The sequence below is a fragment of the Ptychodera flava genome, chromosome 11 (genome assembly GCF_041260155.1).
Source record: "Ptychodera flava strain L36383 chromosome 11, AS_Pfla_20210202, whole genome shotgun sequence".
Taxonomy (NCBI): domain Eukaryota; kingdom Metazoa; phylum Hemichordata; class Enteropneusta; family Ptychoderidae; genus Ptychodera; species Ptychodera flava.
The window spans coordinates 23,829,951-23,848,353 of NC_091938.1; the positions used below are offsets into that span (position 1 = coordinate 23,829,951).

The 18,403-nt window shown below is 38.7% G+C and overlaps 1 protein-coding gene across 1 annotated transcript; it reads right to left on the bottom strand.

Annotated features, from left to right (window-relative positions):
• Positions 1-3,015: 3,015 nt before the first annotated feature.
• On the bottom strand, positions 3,016-16,582 carry LOC139143874 (uncharacterized). Its single transcript, XM_070714462.1, has 9 exons — positions 16,472-16,582; positions 16,024-16,202; positions 14,997-15,199; positions 13,213-13,262; positions 10,248-10,343; positions 8,855-9,028; positions 6,526-6,662; positions 4,246-4,477; positions 3,016-3,850 (listed from the first exon to the last, which is right to left on the bottom strand). The coding sequence occupies exons 1-9, from the start codon at positions 16,530-16,532 to the stop codon at positions 3,819-3,821; spliced, it is 1,164 nt and encodes a 387-aa protein (XP_070570563.1). The 5' UTR covers positions 16,533-16,582; the 3' UTR covers positions 3,016-3,818.
• Positions 16,583-18,403: the final 1,821 nt, after the last annotated feature.

The window sequence follows — 18,403 nt, forward strand, 5'->3', positions numbered from 1 at the left end:
GTACTTCACGAGGTTTAATATCACAGATGCCGCTTGTTCGCCTATTGAATTCCTTTCAGGCTAAAAGATGTGCCATGTGATTGCATCCTCTATGTAAAAGCTGTGTTTCCTCTGGCTTCTGAAATTTTTCAGTAAATTTACAAATTGAGTATTGAAACTTTTCGTAAATTTTGATATTCATAAGTAAACTTAACCATTCCAATACAGAATATCATTCAATCAAATTCAAATTAAGTATAACATGTGCTTAGACAGAACTATTTTGAGGTTTGGGGGCCTTCAGCTCTCAATCAACTAGCTGCTTCCTTGCATTTGTATATATACGAATCAACGATGAAAAAAATTAGTAAATCATCTAAAAAATTAGTAATTTTACGAATTTAAGAGTGGCAGAGGAAACACAGAAAAGAGTACGACTTAAAAACAAGGTTTGCAGGCTGCTGTACCAGCAATTCCCTCCATGCCATGGGGGACTGTGTGTCAGCATACATCGCTGGCAGTAAAGATTGCGGAGTGACGGCGCTTATTATTACCACGGTCCCTTCACTAGAGGGACCGTACCACCGTCCCTCCACAAGAGGGACCGTGCAATTACCGACATATGACGTCATTCTCTTTTGCCAGCCTTTGGATGTGGACTTGAATTTGAACGTGTCGGATTAGGTACACTTTTCAACGAAGCCTATCAGACATTTTAGAATAAAGTTGACCTAAAATTTGCCAACTTCTAGTCTTGGACCCTTAAATAGTTTGTCCCGTATTGTCTGAGCATGGAGGTAGCTTCCTACCTCCATGGTCTGAGTATCTTTCAAGGTGCAAATTAACACAATTCAACCTGTCAAATGATTCAAAATCAAAACAATTGTGGTGACAAGGTTACAACCGTAATCTTTGGAGAAACAGGTGTGGTTGTATAGCGAAAGAAGTGATCGGAAACTGTTTAGCCTTTCGTGATATCCTCGTTCTTTTGTGATGCACAAAGATACCGGTGCGTGCAATGTGCTTTTTCCACGAACAGCTGATATCGGGTGAACGTATTATGACGTCACTTACTGTGACGACGGTCAATGTTATGCCAGTGACGTGACACCAGAAATTATTGGTCACTTCAGTATCACCCCAAAGAGACCCACGTCTACTACCTTATGAGCTGCTAACGAGTTATTTGGTCAGGGCGATAAGCCCCCACATTGGTGATCGGCAGAACAAATTTAATGCAGGGGATTAGGGAGGGCAGTTAACAGATATGGACTGTTTTCTTTGAAATACTTCACAAACATAGCTGCTAAAGTAATAGGCACACACTAGACACGGGTAAGACTTGTATAAGGAAAAAAGTTTACTTGGATACATGACATTTATTGATCATATTCATAACTTCTAGACGATTATTGATCACGATACCCTGTGATCTAAGGCTCAATTTCCAAAATAATTATATTCATTTATGCAAATATACCAATGGCCATTGTAAGAGTATTTAATAAGTCATCAATGTGGAGTTCTTTGGCTTAAAACCGCGCAGTATTACCAAGATGTGTACCGATTCACTGTTATATCTCTAAGGGATATTTTCAAAGGCCTGGGATATTCCATCTCAATCTCACTCTCATTTATGAATAACGTTTCTCGGACAAGATACGATTATTTCTGGTTACTGCGCTCGTTCCCTTCAATAACCGCGTCATGTCTTTCATAGTTCGTATTCTTATTTTCTAATGTCTTTGCCTCGGCTACAGCGTTCCCAATGAAACGGCTGACACACATCCTAAGCGATTCATGATATTGTTTAACTAGCATTAACAGGAGAGATTTGTTGCTATTACCTCCCGTCGATGTGACAAAATTGCCAGGAAAAGGAAGCATTTTGCGGTCAGTTTAAAAAGTCAATCACTTCGCGGCATTATTCCCACAAGCTGTTGCATCATCAGATTACTTTTGCAAAAAAAAAAAAAAGCCAATGACCGACAAAAATACAACACGTTTTGTTTCAGCTTGTAAGTTTTCGACCATTTAATACTGGAACAAATTCGAATTTGAAGGTGATATTTTGTGGACCATTCTTCGAGTAACCTAATGTTTTACGACATACAGATATGGATGACAAAACTCCGCAAACCAGCGACCTCCAAACGAACGGAATAGTTGCAAGCTTAGTTGGTCGGTCAAGAAGCGCTGTATACCTGCACCAGGTTTTTCTCACATTGCTACATGTTTACAAATTCTGCCATGCCAATCGAAGAGGAAATGTGCCATCACAATGCAAAGTACCCATGACAACCGGATTTGCTGGCCCAATATCCTGAAATATTTGCACCAAACTAAAAAAACAGCCTTCACCGTATGTTTCTCGTTCGAAGAAATCTATACAGCAAACACCCCTGTCATATCTCAACAGATACGCTGAGACAAAAAATCCTCATCTACTTTTAAGACAATTGCCAGGAAGGAGGGCGATAGTGTACTATCTTTTCTATCCCCTCTTCACCGTATTCCTCCTTTTTAATTTCCTGTTTCAACGTAATCACAAATACTGCACATCTTTTGCGCAGTTAAAATCTTGTTCCGAATAGCTAATGTTGATATGGTGGCAGATTTGACTTGTAATTTGACGACATGTCATACCAAATGACACCAGGGTAACTTACGATGTGTATTTTACGGATAAATGGATGGAAGAACGGATGAATAGATGTACTGGTATACGTAAAAAGACACTTGCATGCCTCTCTAGTGATCAGGTAAATCTCGGATGTGCCTTCGTGCTTGAGATGTTTGACAGAACCAAGCCTGCGTAAATAGCGCCCTCACAGTTCTAGCGCAATATTAGCGGTAGCAGTCAGTCTACTACCCTATGAGCTAATAACGAGTTATTTGGTCAGGGCGATAAGCCTCCACATTGGTTAATGAAGGGGATTAGGGAGGGAAATTAACAGATATGGACTGTTTTCTTTGAAATACTATTCAGAGATAGCTAGGCTAAAGTAATAGGCACACGCTAGACACAGGTAAGGCTTGTGTAATGAAAAAAGTTTAATACATGACATTTATTGATCATATTCACAACTTTTAGACTAATATTGCTGGCCATACCCTGTGGTGCGGCAGCGCGACTTTCATGTTAATAAACATTGCCTCTTCTCGCAAAGTCATGAAAATGGCGATGAACGAACAGCCACAGACGGGATGACCCCTCCCCTTAATATAACTGGACCCGTCATGACAAAAACAGGTGCCAAGTTGAGAAACTATTATGCCAAGCCTTTTAAAGTCACAGCGTTTGCCATGATTGATGATCTGTCATTCGTGATCACTCAGTAGCAATAAAGTAGTACGAGGATCACACATGGTATTTCAAGATGATTTTGTCTAACTCGTGTAGATACTACGACACCTAGTCAGCTAGCGAATGCATCGCAGTCAGAACTCTTAGGCTAAATCCCCACCTTTGATAAAGAGAGATTCAATAGCCAAGTATCAAAATGAGAATGTTAATTGTTTAATCATCAGCTTGAAGGCAAAGAAGTCAATATTTTATTTAAGAAAGAACTAGAACTGATTTGTTGGATAAGGTAAATATAACGTACAATATACAACATAGCATTATCATGCCAATGTATGTTTATAGTACAATTGCACCTGAATATAATTATTTCGTTTTCGTGTCATTAAAATTTTAGAACATCTATTTTATAGATACAACTATGTATGTATGTATGTATGTATGTATGTATGTATGTATGTATGTATGTATGTATGTATGTGTGTATGTATGTATGTGTATGTATGTTCGCAACGTTTCATCTTCTTATTGTCAATCAATATTCACACTCGATTACATCCATTTTACCTGAGAATAAAAGAGAAACAAAATGTTGATGTAGATAATCCCATTATTATATTGTATGGATTTTGCATTTGCTGTCTTCGACTCAGAGAGGCAACCGTAAAGACTGTTAAACACGCAGGCCAAGCACATCTCGTTTTGATTTTAATAAGATATCCGTTTTATGAGTGTAGGTAACGAGAATAATGACAGTTTAGAAGACGAATTAAAGTGAAGTGAACAGAGATTTAAACTACTGGTAAGATTATCTTTTCATTTAGAGCGTATAATATTATATTATATCGTAAAGATTAATATCATGACACATTATTGATAAGCAGTCGTTGTGGAAATGAACTGGTCCTTATGTCCTGGGGTGTCAAACGAATGTACGGTTTCCTGCATTGATCAATACTCACGATGCTTGGTTTTTGCATCTCTGCAGATCGCAGCAAACTTTCCATTCTTCTTGAGCGTCCTCAGTGCCTCGTTGAACCACTGCGTCACAGGGCTATCCTTCCTCGACACAACTCCGACTCCCTCTGCGCAATGCATTACGTCACCGATTGGTTCGAGACCATCGGGGGTGCCACCAATTAGTGCCCATTCGCCATTTTCTAAGGGCATTTCTAGACCAAACACTGCATCGACCTATAATAGAAGGGTATACCCTATTTAACCCAATGCAGACTTCAAAGTGAGAAAGACATCCCAAGTCGAAACGTTGCTTATTAATTTGTTGGTTGCAATTCTTGCTTGCTTTTTACTATTAAAGCAATTGGTTCATGGACATTTGATAATTTTACTTACAGAACTTAGTTTTACCCGATTGTTTCATCATTACAACTCTGAGATCATGTCTTCTTGATTTTTAATCGTATTTCACCATCTGGACGAGAAAAAAAATTGTGCTGTTCCGATAACTCGACCGACCAAATTTTTTACCTAGCGAGCCTAAACTTTTTAAGGTTACGTAAACACGGAAGTAAAAAAAGAAAGAGAAAAAACATGAAATCACGCATTCATTACCTGGCATTTGATATTTTGCTTGATCGAGAATGTCTTTTATGTTTTTATTCCTTTTATATCTATGATACATTTTTCTGGAAATGTTGTGGCCAGTGTTTGATCGCCCTGAACTGCTGAAAAATGTACACTTAAAATAAAAATATTTTGGAAAAAATCTCTGCCGACCTAACTACCCTATTTTTGAAAACCATGACATGGGAACAGCACAATTGTTTTGCCTCATATGCACGTACAACCTATAATGGTCACGATAAAATCGACAAGCCCGTGGATTCTTTGAGCTGCTCCATGATACACGCAATGTTGCAAATATTACAAGTATTCATAAATGCAATAAATATAATATCAATCCAGCCACCTTTTATTTGCTATGTACTGTTTCAGAAAGCTCGTAGAGCCCAGTAAATTCCCAATTTTTACAAAGGGAAAACTCGCTAATATAATTTTACATATCTTATGAATAGTAAAACGCCAGGCGTGACATCATCAGAGACTGTGTACGTTATTGTTTTATGTATTTCAAAAGAGCGCGCCTTTTCCAAATAAGTTTGACTTAACTCTACAAGAGATCTTCTACCTTCTGTATTGCACCTTTAGCATGTTAAGTTGAAAGGTCCATTTCAATAAGTGACCCCTCGACCTCACAAAAAATGTACAAATAGGCGATAGATGGCCTAGAATGCTTTGAAATAAATACATTGTATATTGTAACAAACTTCAGCAATTTTCTTGGCGCTTTCCAATGTCTGTCGTCAGTGTAAGGCGCCTTTGGGACAGATCATCGGACTTTGAACATTTTTAAAATTCTTTTCTGATCTACCAATTGCAGGATCCACCGCCTTAGTTTTTCGCAAGAGAGCAGATTACGAGAATTGACGCACAGAAGATGTCAATTTCCCACCAAAATTTCAGTGCAACATTTTACCAATATTTTTGTAATTTTTTGTAATTTTGTTGATAATTTTGAACCAAATGGACATCACGTATCATCAGCCACAGTTTTTTATCAAAATTTTGGTAAAAATCAGAAAACAACTTGAGTAGGGTATATTTCATAAAGGCAACAAAAACGGACTTTGGCGCTCAAAGGGTTTTAACTAGTTGAAAATGGTGATTGGCGATGTAGTGCAATGCAATAAGACGATTTCAACATGTGGTTTTGATATCTGTGGATTGTGAGCAATTAACTTAGGTAGAATGCGCCCCGGAGATAGATACTTGGTGAATTCTTTTCTGGTCTAACGCTCATTTTACAGCTCTTGAGTAGGAAAAAAATCACCGTCTTAGTTTATCCAAATTTGAAAATTGTATTTTCCCCAATAGAGGTAACACATTGAAGGCTGCCATTGTGACTTTCAAGTATCAGTATTTGTTTCTCAAGTACCAAACTTTGTAACGTGACCCTTGATTTTTATTCCTGATTTTTATTTCGGAATGGTTGAAGGTATCATTTAGGCAAGTTTGAGCAGAAGTTTCCATCTTTCATTTTCGAGGTGCATACTATAATGGTTATGCAATATTCCACAGGAAGGGTGAACGTTGCCGCTGGAGAGCAAGTACCCTGTGAGTTTGTATGGGACTTTCAACTTTGGCAAGACAGAGATATGGAAACTTATTGTTGTATTAAAAGGTAGATATTATCATGTCGTATGTATCAAATTACACAGTACCTTGTACTTGTCCATGTAGAACAGTAGGTCATCCGCCCTGTCAAGGTAAACAGCGTTGTCTAGGAACTCGGTGTTAACACCATTCACACCATGTTCGAGAAGACATCGATAGTTGCTGTCCCAAGTTCTGAAGAAAACTGTAAAGTCATTCTTTTAAAAATCTCCAAATCGTAAAAAAACCCATACCACCAATGTAAACACTATATCCAAGGTACGATGGTGATTGATGAAAGTTAATCATTTTTGTCATAATCTAGATCGTATAATTTAAATGTTGCAGCTATGGGGTTAAAGGTGCAGCTAGATGTCGTGCACTAAATAAATTGTTTGTAAACAAGAAACTCGCACAGGCGCAGTTCCGACAACTGTTTCCTTTTAAAAAAAGAACAAAACAAAATATAAAAAAATTAAAAATGCCAAAAAACTTCGGAAAATCTGAAAATAATTCGAACCGATTCCATATTTTGCCTCTTATTAATATATTCTGTATTTTTAGTCGCGAATTTTATACACAGGGTTTCCTATTTACTCTTTTTAGCGGTTGTTTAACTTATTATTTCTTTACAAAAATGAAAGTGTTTCTTAACATCACCCTTACTTCCAGTGCAGGATATAAGTATCAAATACAACTTAATGTTCTCTGCCCAAAGATTTGCGAATTTGGTCGAGCAGCTACCGGCTCACATATCGTTAGCATACAATTACGATAGACAAATAAATATATATTTGAAGGGATGCTCAGAAGACTGCGGTTAAAGCATGTTACAAGATGCCGAAAAACATAAATGAAATCTCGAATGACACAGAAAATGAAGGAGCGACGTCTCCCCTTTGAGTTGGCACTGCGTTAATTCTGCTTTGCTCGATTGCCAAATTAGCCAGTATTTGAGCTGTACCTGTAGACTCCATGATCTAAGCACAAAAAGTTGCAAATAGATGTTTCTTTTTATCCATTTCCAATGTTTTTACTCTAAAATGATAAAGTTTTTTTTGTCCTCCTCCAAATATAAATATATAAAAATAAATGTCCAGTATTCTACTCAACAACACAGTTTGTGCATGTGTGAAATGCCCATGTTATCCAATACAACTGAATGTTAGTGCAAGCTAGTATTCATTTCTGAACAATACAATACATTAGATAACCATGCCTTGCCTGACGCATTTTGATTGGTCTAGCTGAACCATGTGACTGACCACAAATACAAAGTAATGATCTGTTTACATGCCCGTGAATATGAATAATAAGATTAACAACTCAAAGAATCTTAACTTTACAGCTAAAACGTAAATCGTAATCAATCACAAAATAAAATGGAGCACTTGGGGCCAAGTTGAGATACTTTTTTCTGAAAATATCTCCGGCCGGATTTGCCAATATTTTACAGCGCGCGTGACAGTGCGTCGCGTATTGCTCAGTTCTGGGGCCCAGTTGTCGTTCGCTCCAAAAATTTTCGCAAATTTTGACGGTTTTCTCCGGTTCGTTGGAAATAACAGACTCCGCTCTGACCATTAACGTTTAATTATTGGCGCGGGCTCGAGGAAAGCCAAATTAACGGGCTCGGCAAGCCTCGCCCGTTAATTTTTGGCTTTCCTCTCGCCCTTGCCAATAAATAAACGTTAATGGTCAGCGCGTCGCCCGTTATTTCTATAATACAACACTATATACCATATTCTACGCAATGCGGTAAACCAGACAGTGAGAATGGTCGAAAGTTACAGACATCGGGTGAATAAGGGACCGTCTCAGATTGTCGCATAAGTTCAAAAAGCGAAATTCATTCGTTTACGGTGGGAGGGGGTTTGGCCTCCATTTAATTTGTGAATTTCACTTTCGCACTGTTATTTTGTGATCACAAGTTCTTTGTGAACAAAGACTGCACACTCGTGCCACCAAATTTCACACTTTCTGTTTTCTAGCTCGTTCCTATTAACAAATGCAATTTACCCACAGGAACATTGTATCCTAAACCTTTCATTCATCAAATTATAAAGATAAAAAGTATCATTGTTTTAAATATCCTACAAGTGTCTGCCTGCTCAAACCGCACCTTGTCATTTCACTCTTACTGTGTTGACGAAACAGCACTGAATACTTCAGTCTTTACGAGACGCATAATTCTCAGTACATTGTTCTCTCAGGCAGACATCAACATTTCGCAATTTTGAACTTTCGTTTATGGGGAGGGGAGGGGGTTAGATCTAGACGAAGGAATTTCGTTTCTTGAACTTATGCGACAATCTGAGACGGTCCCTAATATTTCGCGAAATGAAGACAATTTTGGATTTGACATTGTCGGTCCCTTCTGTGCATAATGCTCTCACTCACCCACTTTTCGCCCCGTCACATCGCTTGGATCAAACTTTCCTGGGTTACCGGTCCTTACAAAAAACTGGGATTCTCCATGATACTGAACGAATGAATCACTGACCGACACAATGTGCTTCAGCCCGCTATTGTACGCAAATCCGATACAGGCGTCGAATTGTCTGGCAAGAAGTCCTAGAAGACATAAAAAGTCATCATATTTTAGTAGTCTGGCGTGATCACTCGTACTGTTTCCCACACGTGTGATTTTGCGTATTATTACAGGGGCAGGCAATCAGTCAATGTCGAGAAATGGTAACCACACGTAATGTACTGTCATAATGAGTTTGAAAAATTTGAAATTTTGAGAAGAATGAAATGGAAGCTTCCGCAACTGCCCTTCAGCTACGGATTGCAATAAACCCTCCAGTTTCACCTCTCCCTACTCCACTTAGGATTTTTACCCTCCTCCTCTGGAAACATCAACAAACGACTTAATCTTTTCACAGGGGGCAGATGAAAGTCCCCTGGGGTGGGGAGGAGGTTTTCTTTGTTCAACGGTTTACCTTTAATATTTGATTTTATTAATTTTGACTGTGATATTTCAAATAAAGCTTTCGACTCCAAACTGTCTGACTGTGTTTCCAATTCCTTATCTCCTCTTCAACCAATGCACATACCACTCTAATTGCTGCGCAAACATTGCCAACTTGTTAATGACTGAGCGTATCAGCGGATTAGCTTATTTAAGTCAACACCACAGCCGTCCCACACGTAGTGAAATTCCTTATTTTAATGCGTGTGGGACGGCTGTGGTGTTGACTCAATCACTTAATCCGCTGATACCGACAGCGGATTAGCAAGTTGGCAATGTTTTCGGAGCAATTACAGTGGCGTATACACAAGTTGGAGAGGAGATAAGGACTTGTCGGTAATATATAAAGCATTCAGACGGTGTGGAGTCGAAATCTGTATTTGAAATACCACAGTCAAAATTAATAAAATTACTTGTAGTAATAAAGAAAGCAGTCAGACGGTTTGGACTTGAACTTTATTTGAAATATCACAGTCAAAATTAATAAAATCAAATGAGGTAAACCGTTGCACAAAAAACTCCCTCCCCACCCCAGGGGACTGATTTCTTTCCCCTATGATCTTACTAACTCCCGGTCCGTACGCTAAGCTTTTCCCAAGTCGCCTGCTGAGCAAAGGACTAAAATTTTCCAGCCCATCGATGATCAAATATTACCCATCCAACCCGCCTCTCACAAGAAATTACTTGCGAATGCTTATTCTGTTTTCGCAAAAGGCTTTCTTTCCTACCACTGTGGTTATAGATATGTTATGCCTTAAAATAAATCATAATTGTCGAACTGTTGTCGCGAAAAAATCCCTTTAAATTATCGTTTCTTACCCGGTGCTGCTCGTAAGGGTTGGCCTTTGACGTCAGTAATACAATGAATGAGCCCGAGTACCTGTAGCTTGCAAATTTTTCCCGCCTCCTTGCAGACTGTAATGGATAACGTTATGAGAAAACCGCATTCAGGCACGGCACAAATGCTATCAAATTGCGCAAAGCAACAACAGAAAGAGTTAGAGCTGAAGATATTTTGCATTACATTACCATGCCTTGTCGTTGCATTTTAATTAGTCGACCTGAACCATGTGACCAACCACAAATATGCGATAATGGTTCGTTTATGAATAATATCGTAAACATCGTAACTTTTCAGCTAAAACGTAAATTGTAATTTGTACAAAGATCACGATCAAACATAAAATAAAATGGAACACTTGGGTCAAGTTTAGACACTTTTTTTGAAAAACTCTACGGATTTGCAAAATTTTTACAGCGCGCGCACTACTCACTGACAAGTTCTGGAGCCCCGTGGTCGTTCGCGTGGGAAATTTTTGTAACTTTTGACGGTTTTGGGTTTGTTGATAATATAGTGGAAATAACAGACTCCGCCCTGACCATTAACGTTTATTTATGGGCGCAGGCTCGAGGAAAACCAAAATTAACTGGCTCGGCAAGCCTCGCCCGTTAATTTTTGGCTTTCCTCTCGCCCTTGCCCACAAATAAACGTTAATGGTCAGCGTGTCGCCCGTAATTTCTATAATCACATGTCAAAAAAGCGCACAAGGTCCTTTATGAATGAATGTTGTACGTCGCCTTGAAACATCCATTTGAAATTATATGGCTATCTAAAGGGACAACAGCTTCATAACTTTGGCAACATTCTTCTTTCTCCTTTTTGTTCTTGAAAATAACTGCCAAATTAACTGGCTCTTTAGAGGGACAGAAGCTGTAACTTTGGCAATATTTTCATCAGTTTTGTCATTTAAAATATCTGCCTTTGTTTCTGCTTTATTAGTCGAATGTATGATGCAATAGAAATCCTTATTTTCGCAACGCAACGCACTGTGTATGATTTGCATACATACAAATCCTGGCCGGTATGTTTTGACCGGACCGATACATCAAATCATGATATCTCAGCACAGGGTGTTGTCTAAATGTCCGTCCCCAGGGTGGGTAGGTGTTTCGTTTATATTGCTAATAAAGATATATTCTACCAACCTTTGGTGTTTTGGTCTTAAACTTAGCACTGCCCTTGACAATCTTGCGTTAACGTTTTATCAACATGCTGTATCTATTATCTGATGAGTTTGAGTGCCTAATTGGCCAAAGTAAGCAAGGGTAAATTACTAAGCTGTGGACGCTGTCACCAGATTATCACCGGATTAAATTTGACAAAGTCAACAACGAACGCGCCAGTAAGGTATTACTGGCGCGTTCGTTGTTGACTTTGTCAAATTTAATCCGGTGATAATCTGGTGACAGCGTCCACAGCTTAGTAATTTACCCTTGCTTACTTTGGCCAATTAGGCACTCAAACTCATCAGATAATAGATACAGCATGTTGAATAAAACGTTAACGCAAGATTGTCAAGGGCAGTGCTAAGTTTAAGACCAAAACACCAAAGGTTGGTAGAATATATCTTTATTAGCAATACAACGAAACACCTACCCACCCCTGGGGATGGACATTTAGACAACACCCTGTGATCTCAGTCAAAGATCCATTAGTTTGCTACGATGCAGACATATCAGCACCTCGATTAGATTCTTTTCAAGCTTGCCTCCTGAAATAATCCCTACTCAACAATTACTCGGCATGCATTGCAATGTTATTTTATGTTTGGCCGATCAAAATCTACCGGCTGTGCCTCTCATGGGATAGCGGCCATCTTGAATTTCACGCGTAGGTAAATTTTAAGTGTCTGTTTCTGTGGTACCAAAATTCGCAATATATGCACCCCTCCTCGCGTTGTGAAATGTGAAAGAGGATATTTTAAAGTTTCCTCGGGAAAACTTTAGCGAAAACTTCAATCTCTCAGTTGCGAGGCGATTAGTACCTTAAAGGGAAACGGTCGTCGGAACTGCGCCTGTTGGAGTTTCTTGTTTACAAACAATGTATTTCGTGCACGATATCTAGATGCAATGATGCATCACCATAGCTGCAACATTTAAATTATACAATGTGGATTATGACAGACATATTTTAACTTTCACCAATCACCATCGTATCTTGGATACAGTGTTTACATTGGTCGTATGGGTCCCATACGACCTGATAGGCGGCCCATACATATTGATAAGCTTATTATTGAGTTTTTCTCAGTTTTCTCTGTCACTGTCAGTCCCTCTCCTTTTCTTCATGGTCTGACTGATCGTAGTAAATAAAATAAATGACCTATAGCCTCTTGACTCTTTATTCATTTTACACTCCATTACAAGGACGTATATCTCTCATACACACATGCTGTAATTGATTAGTCAACACAACTAATTATGCTAATCCGTAGACTTATCAGAGGTTGGTCAACATCGGAAAGATAGTGATGTTAATTCGCGATGTTGACCAACCCGTAAAATCCCTGGATTAGCATAATTAGTTGTGTTGACTAATTAATTACAGCATGTGTGTATGAGAGATATACGTCCTTGTCATGGAGTGTAAAATAAATAAGAGTCACAGAGGCTAGGTTAGGTTATATAAACCATTTATTTTATTTATTCCGATCATTCAGAGCATGAAGAATGAAGAGAAAATGATAGAGAAAACACTGTGAAAAACTTTACTTATTGGGTCGCCTGTGATACGACCTGTGAGCCATCGTCGTACACCACGCCCTCTTCGGCGAGTCTTATCACCCAACGCCGAAAAGATTTTTGCGTTGGTCAGCGGAGCGGAAATTATTGCTCTGGCTCGTGAGAATGCCTGTGAGCGCAGTTCCGACAAGTTTTTCTTTAATTGGCCTTATGTGTCTGCAGTGACCGTTAGTTCCACACCGCTTATTCAACTCTAACCTACCTGCCTCAAGTACGTCTACCGCTAGACCTGTTGGAATACCTTCTTCATCTCTGTAACATGAATTACTCACGACGTAAATTATGTCAAACCAAATCATATCTGCTACATGTTTAATAACTTCAGCAAAGTTTACTCTTTTAAGGGATGGGTTCTTTGGTCTTGACAGGCGCGATTGCCAAAAACGGAAACAAAATTTAATTTAACAAAAACATTGCATGATATGAAGAAACTATAAATATGGGATTGAAGCACATTTTGGGACAAAAAATAATTGTATGTCGGATTGCTAACCATCTCCGAAAATCTGATGGCACATCTCTGAAAACAAACAAATAAAAATCTATGTAAATGTAACGTGGCATACATCGCATTTTGTTAATTCCTGGTTTGACGAGGTTCACAAGATACAACTTTGTCATTTTCTTGATCTCCATGACCCTAGTATTTTATCTTAGGATTTTAGTCCTCAGAGTTCTTTGTCGCAAGAAAAAATAAAAACGTTAACTTGAAATACAATGTAGGTCAACGAGCCGATACATAAGATACTTCAGTAAACAAACAACCTTCAGTCTATGCGAATTTCAAATCGACGAAAATGTAAAGATGTTGAGTCATGTTGAAGTCACGTGTCCAATAATGTCTAAAGGACGGACCATTAGATCTGGGTTGGTTTCGTCAGGATGCCGACAAGCAAAATTTCATCGAGTTCCAAAATTGATAACTTTTAATTGTTTTCGATATACACTTGTTTGGACCGGCCTCCATAAGATATTTGTCAAAAAAGCATGGCAGCAAGTTCTTTAGCAACCTTTGCTTTGCAGATTCCCCCATTTTCTCACTCCAGAGATTATAATGGTAAACCTTTGATGTTATAGTTTTCTCGCCAACATTTGCTGACACTCTCGATTCGTCTCGGCTCACAAAAGTTTTAGAAACAAGTCATCAATGAGTTATAGTTGCGGATAGTTTGGACAAAGTTACCCTGCTTACTGTTAACCCTTTGAGCGCCAAAATCAGTGTTTGTTGCCTTTAAAAATACACTCCGGTCAATTTTTTCCAGATTTTTGCCTAAATTTTGATAAAGAACTGTAGCAAATGAAATGTGATGTCCATTTGGTACAAAATTATCAAAAAGATTACAGAAAATTCATAAAAATTGGTAAAATGTTGCACTAAAATTTTGGTGGGAAAAACTACAGCACTCAACTGACAATTCAGCTCGTGTAAGCACAAGATACTTTTGTGTCCGGAAACAGAGGAAACCGCATTTTTATTTGGATGTTGATATTTCTCTGGCTTTACTTTGGTCAATTTTTCAGACAAGCTTTATTTATTTGTTGAAGTTGTCGTGCCAACAACGAAAATAAACGTCAAAGAGAACACTTCCCGGGAATTTCACCTGACGCCATCTTTTGTGAAACTTTTAGTAGTTAGACAACTGCACATGCGCATGCTTGCATGTGTCTCACACCTCGTGATTGATCCACTGACGACCTAAACTTTCTAAAGGCCTGCATCTGCCTTCAGATTGTCTTGCCAGGAAATTTACTAACTAGAGTACAACTTCAATGGAAAACAAAATATTATGACACCTCCATAATCCTCTTACAGACTAGAAAGAATTTAATGCATTGGACAGAGTACCCCATACACCTTTAACTTTACCGTCCCACTCTTTACATAAATCGTCGCTGGAATGCAGATGCATCAGTCAGGGGATTAAATCAATGTTTGGAGGAGTTAAGTTGTTTTTTGACGATTTTATGATATGACGTTTAACTCACACATAGAAAAATGAACAGTTGCACGAATGTTCGGAGACGAAAGTATAAACTCTCTTATCGATCGTCTCCTCGATACCGCTTCCAATCACTTTTGCCATTTCTTCAAACAGGACATGCAAATTATACAGCGTTTGTGTGAGATGGTATGGACGAGCATTCGATACCCTGAGAAATGGCGTCGCCAAGTTACTCCCATATCTGTTCTGTCGAAGAAAGACAATAAGCGTCCATAAATTGTCTGAATTCGCTCATTCAAGAGACTAGTACACTGCACGACAGCTGAGTGAAAGGTTGACCATCAATGGAGTTTCCTATATTTTTACTTGTCAATCACACTTTAAAAGGCTTATTTGAATCCAATGTACGTGTGAGTACCTACCTGTTCCTGCTTAAACTCGATATTTGATAATCTAAGGCAGGTTTGACGGCTCTCGATTTTGCAAATATGAAGTGATTGCAATGTAAAACATAGTTCCTTTACTCTAAAAATGATAGTGAACTGCATAGTGTTCAACTTGCTAAGCCTCTTTGTTTGTGATGTCCAATGTCACGGTTGACAGGAGAATTTCGTCTGGACTAGAATTCAGCTATCAAATAACTTTACATGTTAAAAATTCATCATGTTGGCAGAGCTAATTCTATGTAATTCAACGCACATTAGGGATCATAATAAGTAAATGTCCTTGATATCTGGAACAAAAATTACGAAAACACTATCAAAGGTTACAGTTACTGTTCCTTTGGTTCGTGTTGAACTGCATTTTCCCGGCATTCAACAAGCCGCAATGCTTCCGTACGTACAACTGTATTTAGAAATGTACACCAATGGTTCGTTCAGAAGAAATGTAAATAACGCACCTTTTTGTATAATCAATTTATCACTATATGATGATGACTTCTCTGTTTTGATTAAGACGCTGTCTGTTACTCGTTTAACAGAAACAACCAGTCTACTGTATCTCTTAAGACAATGGAGAACAAGCGTATTCAAATCTGTAGATTAAGACTTTCTTAGCAAACGTCTTACCTCTACATAGCGTATTGCCATTGCACGGAGCGTCGACACAGGGACTCTACCCGATAGTAGGGCACGATACAACGGTAGGCTCATGGGGTAGAGGTCCCTTTGCAGCAGATGGGTTCCTTGATTCTTGAAACCATTTGAGATTTGGTCAAAACCAAACAGGGTGTCTTCAGAAAAAACGCCTGGAATTTGTGAATAAGAGGGAGGAAAGAAGTCGGGTCCCGTGGCGAAAAATTCAGTTGGACGGCCATGAACATTAACTTAACCTATATACTTTATCAATGGACTTTGGTTCTTATCGGAGCAACACACAAGCATATTGGGTACGCTGTATCTGGAACGAAGGGTCAGATTTGCCAATCCCAGAAGAAGTATTCTGTTTTAAAATCACAATTTCTAGAGAATACCACGGTTACTCTTCCCTTATAGGGGTAACGGTGAGAATACTCACCATGGCAGCACATCAAAATGCACAGGAACGTCACAAGCATTGACCTCCTGAAATCCTCCATCTTGTTAACAAAGGACTAACAAGTCAGTCCAAATGTTCGCTGGGTACAACAGCCACCGTACGCATGAGAAAAAAGGTGTCACTTTTATCAGTCCAATCCGATAAGGGGGGACACCAATTATTGCGACGCGGGAGGGCTTGCTCTAAATAGACCGATAAAAAAATGTAGAGTTTAATCCCGATTTTGTTTGTAATCCGCTGTTCAGTGAACGTTGCGACACAGTTCTGCAATTTATGCATGGTGTATCACGATCTCACTGAATACCATTTATTTTTGTCCATAGAGTTAACACAGGGATGGCGGTTCACACAGGGATGGCTGTTCAGGCTGATGAAAAGCAAGATAACGCTAATCAGTGTTTTGTAGACTTTAGACCAATGATATGATGCACGGAACATTATTTAATGTATGAGTCATCAAAAGGTTTGCCGATCGTGAATTTACGGGCAACGAGGGGTATATGAATAAATTTTTGCGCATAGTCTAGTCACTTAGGTGTAGAAAATCCTACAAATCAAGATGAGCACATAAAGGTCTTAATAGAAAACCCACTCAAATATAGGGCATTCTCTAACCAGAACATGGAATAGCTGATTTTGTAATCTCAGTGTAAAAATAGAATATGCTTTGTTAGTCCTTCCCTAATTTTAAGATGAGTCGCATTTCACTTCACTTTTATACGTTATGAAACGGATTAATAGAAAAAGTGTCCACATCAATGCCAGAATTTTATGATAAAATGAAATCAGCAGGAAAGTCTTCTCTCCTCACAACACGTTCTGTTATGTACCTCGGTGAAGCAATCTTCAATCCTGGTTGTGATGAAGAACCTAACCTGTAAAGTCAAGATTTGTGTATGTTGTCTATACAGGTGGATCGTAACTTATTTATAAAATGCTGATACCTGTTTGGAATCTATGAGTATATATTGAAGATAAGTGTCTATTGCAATGTAGAAACCTCTTCATTTCTCTATTTTGATCATGGTCAGTGTTCTAGAAGTGTGCCATGAAGTTAAGATGCTACAAACTTTGTTGATGCATCAGTTAACACTGAAATACTTATTACATGCCTCAATGTGAGTGAAAATCTGTGCATTGATTTGAATAGGAACATCCGGGGAGTTAGTGGGCCGTGTGAACGATGTACTGGCAGGTTTCCATAGTTACCCGGTGCGGTGAAGCCCTTCGACGTTTTCGACGTCAAAGTAGACGCTTGACACTAGATGTAAAATATCCATGCGCGTACTATTTCTATTTTAACTTTCGTTAAAATCTGTTTGACGCTGAATGCCCTGCATGCAACTAAATGTCATATATCGTTAACTGTGAAGAGGTATGTAATAAAAAATATTATTGCCTGAATACACGGGCTTATGCGCCTTCGCAGCAGGAGACAGTTTGCCCTCCTGGAGTCGGTTTATTACGAACTGAATTGTTGTCAAAACATTTAAGGAATCTGATCCTGGTAGTACTATAGAATCATAGAGCCCACCCTGTACAATTTATTTACATTCCCTCAGTCAACTGCATGTCGTTAAACCATGCACTCGTCGAATGTTCATAATTCATGCCATTTGTTATCACTGACTGCTGACTTAGTACCAGGTATTGTTTTCGTATCATATCGTCAGAACAATGGATCACCGAGCAGCTGTGACACCACAACGGAAGCAGATGGAAGATAACCTCTAAATAATAAACCTCAAAAATCGACCCCGATACCAGATTGACACTATTGACATCTATGGGGTAAGGGACATCGTCAACTGTTCGACGGTTTCTCATATTGGACAGTTCAAATTTTATGGTAGAATTTGTCAGGGTCACAAAGTCTTATCGATGTCGTCTGTGATAACCGTCCTACAGATC